This window comes from Cicer arietinum, chromosome 8, assembly GCF_000331145.2.
Source record: "Cicer arietinum cultivar CDC Frontier isolate Library 1 chromosome 8, Cicar.CDCFrontier_v2.0, whole genome shotgun sequence".
Taxonomy (NCBI): domain Eukaryota; kingdom Viridiplantae; phylum Streptophyta; class Magnoliopsida; order Fabales; family Fabaceae; genus Cicer; species Cicer arietinum.
In genome coordinates, this window is record NC_021167.2 from 964,785 (window position 1) to 969,227 (window position 4,443).

The 4,443-nt window shown below is 33.2% G+C and overlaps 1 protein-coding gene across 2 annotated transcripts in view; it reads left to right on the forward strand.

Moving 5' to 3' along the window:
• LOC101503684 (uncharacterized) overlaps positions 1-4,443 on the forward strand; it is a 9,395-nt gene that overhangs the window by 2,922 nt on the left and 2,030 nt on the right. The window contains exons 1-7 of one of the 2 annotated variants that reach the window (XM_004511374.4): positions 634-832; positions 1,058-1,170; positions 1,893-1,971; positions 2,446-2,474; positions 3,147-3,240; positions 3,474-3,563; positions 3,697-3,886. In XM_004511374.4, the coding sequence (XP_004511431.1) occupies positions 689-832; positions 1,058-1,170; positions 1,893-1,971; positions 2,446-2,474; positions 3,147-3,240; positions 3,474-3,563; positions 3,697-3,886 (739 nt within the window). In that variant the 5' untranslated portion in view covers positions 634-688. Of the gene's footprint in view, positions 1-633; positions 833-1,057; positions 1,171-1,892; positions 1,972-2,445; positions 2,475-3,146; positions 3,241-3,473; positions 3,564-3,696; positions 3,887-4,443 lie in introns of those variants that run through there. The other variant, XM_004511373.4, reaches the window with a different exon arrangement.

The window sequence follows — 4,443 nt, forward strand, 5'->3', positions numbered from 1 at the left end:
TCTTAATTAAAGTATTTTGATTCATGTGTCGATTATGCCATTAAATTTCAAGTCAGGTCTGTTTGAAAATTTGGGGAAATATTAATGTCTTATGTAGAGTTTGGTTTTAGTATAGAGAAAAAGCTCCAAGTCCAATTTGTTCGGCGTCATGGTGAGCATCACAGTAACTAATTAAGCACTTTTTGTTGTTTTGAAGGGATAAGCTCTTATTTTTTATTTTTTTTTAGAAAAAAGGGATAAACTCATTATTATTACATATACTGATGTAATATATAGTCACCCTCTTTTTAGAATTGTTTCTGCATGAACCCTTGCCGGGTTTGGAACAAAAACTTGATAAGAAAGCGAAACTAGAGTCATTTCACGATCTGGGATGCGATTCCTCTCGATCCCACAAAGATTTTGCCCAGAATGTGTGATCTTGCATATGATTCCAATCGCAATGAACAAGTAAGATTGTAACATGGTACGATCTTACGAGTTAGATTGAGGTTTCAATAACATTGTTTACAAGTTTGTTTTCTGGTTACACTGTTAGGATGCTGTTGAATATTATTACTTGTGTCTGCACTTTATAAAGTTTAAACTTTCATAATATTATGGTACTCGACATGCACTAACAATGCATGAATTGTGCTCATTTTTTTTTTTGTTTGGTTCGCAGTTCATAGTTTTGCTCTTGGATTCGATGGGTACTGAGTTTGAAACAGTTGAGGGACGAATAACATCTATGCTTTCGCATCTGCAGTCTGAATATGGCATCCTTGAAAGATTGGTATACAAGAATAAGAACCAGCACCGCCGCTGTTCCTATTTCCAGCATCTTTTGAAGGTATGCACACTATAGTTTAGTTTTTCTGAAGTCAGTGTTCAATGATGTGAAATTGCTTAGTGTTGGAAAATTTTGTGGAAGCTTTTTTCCTCTGTTTTTTTTTTTAAGAGTAATTGGATTTGCGTGGAAATTTGAATGGAAAATGTGTAGTTACAATTGCTTTTGCATGTATGCAATGTGTCTTAATAAGTAATTCTGGGTTTTGTGTGGTTTGATAATTATTAGGTGAGGAGGGATTTAAAGCTTCTGCAATTGGCAAACTTGGAGGAGCTTGTAACATCGTGTTTCTTTGTTATCAAAGGAGATAGACCAAAACAGAAGATTCATCTTTTAGAGAGGTACATTTATATTATTTCTTTAAGCTTCTTTGGACTTTTCCAAATTTTATGTGCAAAGATTCAATTTAGATATCAAATCAATATAACTGAGGATGTGACATGATTGTGTGTTTGAAACATGTAGAGTGTTTTTCCTGTTGATATTTCATGCATTTAATCTCTTACCATTGTTTCACGTAGAGCGTCTTTTATGGAGGTCAAGAAAAAAAAAATGCATAAGGACGCTGTAGTATATAATTTCCACTGAAGGGGTAGAAAACCTGCATGATTTGAGGATTTTTTTTACCACTTTTTCTTTCTCTTTTTTCATTCATGGGTTAGGTTTATGCCCCCTCAATTGTTTTTCTTTTCTTTTTAATAAATTTTTAGCTTAAAAAAAAACTGATATCAACACACCTTAATGACTGAATGAAAGGGTGGAAAACTAGTTACCATATGTGGCTAGGACAATGATACCGATACCATAGTATAATACAAAATAAAGAAAGAAGTATGTGAGCATGGATGTTACAATACTACAACACAATATTTCAGTCCTCTAAGAAATGGATCAGTCTCTTGCATAATTTAACAGGATTGCAGTCTTGCTACTTTCTTGCCCTTTATTTTGTTATTGCCTTCTGAACTATGTTTCTGCCGAATTTTCTTCATCAATATGTGATGTTACTATTCGTCTGGTCTTGTGTTGGTAATAATATTGTCTACTTACTGTTCCACAACAGCTTGAAAAGGAGAAAATGCAATGATGAAAGGCATAATTTTTTGGAACGTCTTTTAGGATCTGCACGACTACTAGCAGAGGTGAAATTGCAGATATATATATAAGATAATCTCTTGCTGTTTTCAATACTCCATATAAATAATTAATTAAGATCATTGTGTTTCTAATGTGCTGGCTCATAAGTTGTTCCCTCTTCCCATGCATAGAGTAGGACTATGAGGATTCGACACAATAATAGATGCTAATAGGCACTTGGCTATTATGAGGTGCCTAAGTCCCACATCGAGTAGTATAGGGTGCCCAAGTCCTTGGGCTACCCTCCCTTAAAAGCTAGCTATCAGATGGGAAGAGTGAAATCACCTAAATACTTCACTGAGCATCCCATACTACTTGTTGTGGGACTTGGGCACCCCTTAATACCCAAGTCACTAACTTACTATCAGATTCTAATTGGGTTTTTTTCCCTATGCATTGGAACAGATTTAGCATTGGATTGCTTATTTCTTCTTGAGTCCTTTTGCTTATTTTAATCGATGTTCTGTTTTGCCATGCAGATGGTTGAACCAATATTGAAGGCTGCAACGTATCCTTCTGCTAATATCATGTGGTTTCTTTTGTAATGATTTGTTCATTTTATACTATATGCTCAGGGTTTAGTTGATTCATCATAGCTTGATCGTGGTATAATAAGGAATATTAAACCTTTCTCATTTACTTCATAACATACATACCTGTTGATCTTACCAAATGATACAAAATGCATATTTATATGAGTTTATTGTTTGTTTTTTCGTTTTTGTTTCCTGTAATTAAGATACCATCTGAACAGTTTTTGGACTTTACATGATTAGTTTTAGACAGTGTTAATCTGTTATATATTTTCTTTATCTGTGCCAAAATCATCTATGTGCTCTGCCATTCCCATTTATATTGATTTGTTGCCCTCTGCATGTCTTATTTCATACTTGATAACCTCAAAATTTTGCAACTAAACTTAAAACCCTCAACATTTTGAATTTATGAAGAATTTTCTCTGCATGTCTTGGCTGTCTACTGTGATATTAGTCTATTATTTTATCCTCGAGTTGTATTTTCTTTTTGTCATTGTATACTCTGTAATAATAGAACATACAATCACTTACAATTTGTTACTATGATTAGCGCCAGTATCATGTAGTGCATACTTCTAGAACATCTTTTTTGAGTAATCTGTAAAGATCTTCATATAAAATTTATTTCCTTGACTTTATAATAGTGAGATATCTGTATTGTTTGCTCGATCCTTTTTCATGGGACTTTCTGTGACAATTATGGCTTTGTTAGCGCGTCTACGAGTTTTAGTTCAACAAGTAAGTCTCCCATGTTTTATGTATTATATTTAATCAAGGTTTCATCACAGTTAACTTGGAAGCTGTTTAATGTGGACACAAATGGTGAGGTTATTTGTAAATCAACTATGAAGTACTGGTGATATTATTTAGTACTGTAAATTTAAATAATTTGTGCTATTTAAGATGTTATGTTATATCTCTCTCTGTGATGTGCATTTATCTTGACTGAGCTTTTTACTCTCCCTGTGCAGATATTACTTGATGTTGTTTATTTGTTCAACATGGTTTCTTCTCTGTCTAGAAATAAGCAATCAGTAAAGATTACTCATGAGCGAATAGAGGTTAGTTTGTAGTTGTACCACTAAATTTTCTGCTATATATACTTATGCATAGACATGAGTATGTATCGAAAATAATAATTTATATGCTAATCTATTTTTACTTCATCTGTTCTGATGTATATCACTGAATCAGGTTTTTAGAGAGTTCTACCCTGTTAGTGATGATTATGTTACATTAGAGTGTGTCTGGAAATCAGATAAGTATATATTACATGAGAGGAAGCATAAAAGAGAGAGTGAAAGTCGAGGCGAGGACTCTGGTGGAAATCTTTGTGTTCAAGCATCAAGTGTCAACTATAATACTATCGAGTCTATTCTTGGGGGTAAGAACCATGATGTGCTTAGTTCTGCTATTCCATCACCACTTCGTGTTCTTTAATTTTATATTTAATATTTAATTTAATTGTTCCGTGCATTGTTCAGTTGGTAATTAGTATAATAAATGTCTTGTATTCAATAGGGTTAACAAACTAGAGTTTGAGAAAAGGAGAGAAAGTGTTTAGAATCTTAAAACTGATTGTTAATCTGATTCTTCATGAAGTACAGCATAGTATTTATAGTTTTATACAATAGTTGAATATCTAGAAGCTACATATTAGTTTTGTTAGTTAACACAATGCTAGCTAACTGTAGATCTGTATCTGCTACTTCCCAACAGAGTTCAATAAAAATTACAAAATTAACTAATAGAAGCTTAGACTGAATCCATATTATTTCTGATACAATAATAGCTTGACTCCTGTACTTGGCTTCTAAAATAGAGTGAGATAAATGTTTTTATGGGGAGATGATTTCCGATGTAATAATTAGACTTGCAGCTCCCACCACAATCTAAAGTCCATTCAGTGCTCCACGTTTTCCCAGTTTAAAAAGGGAAAGA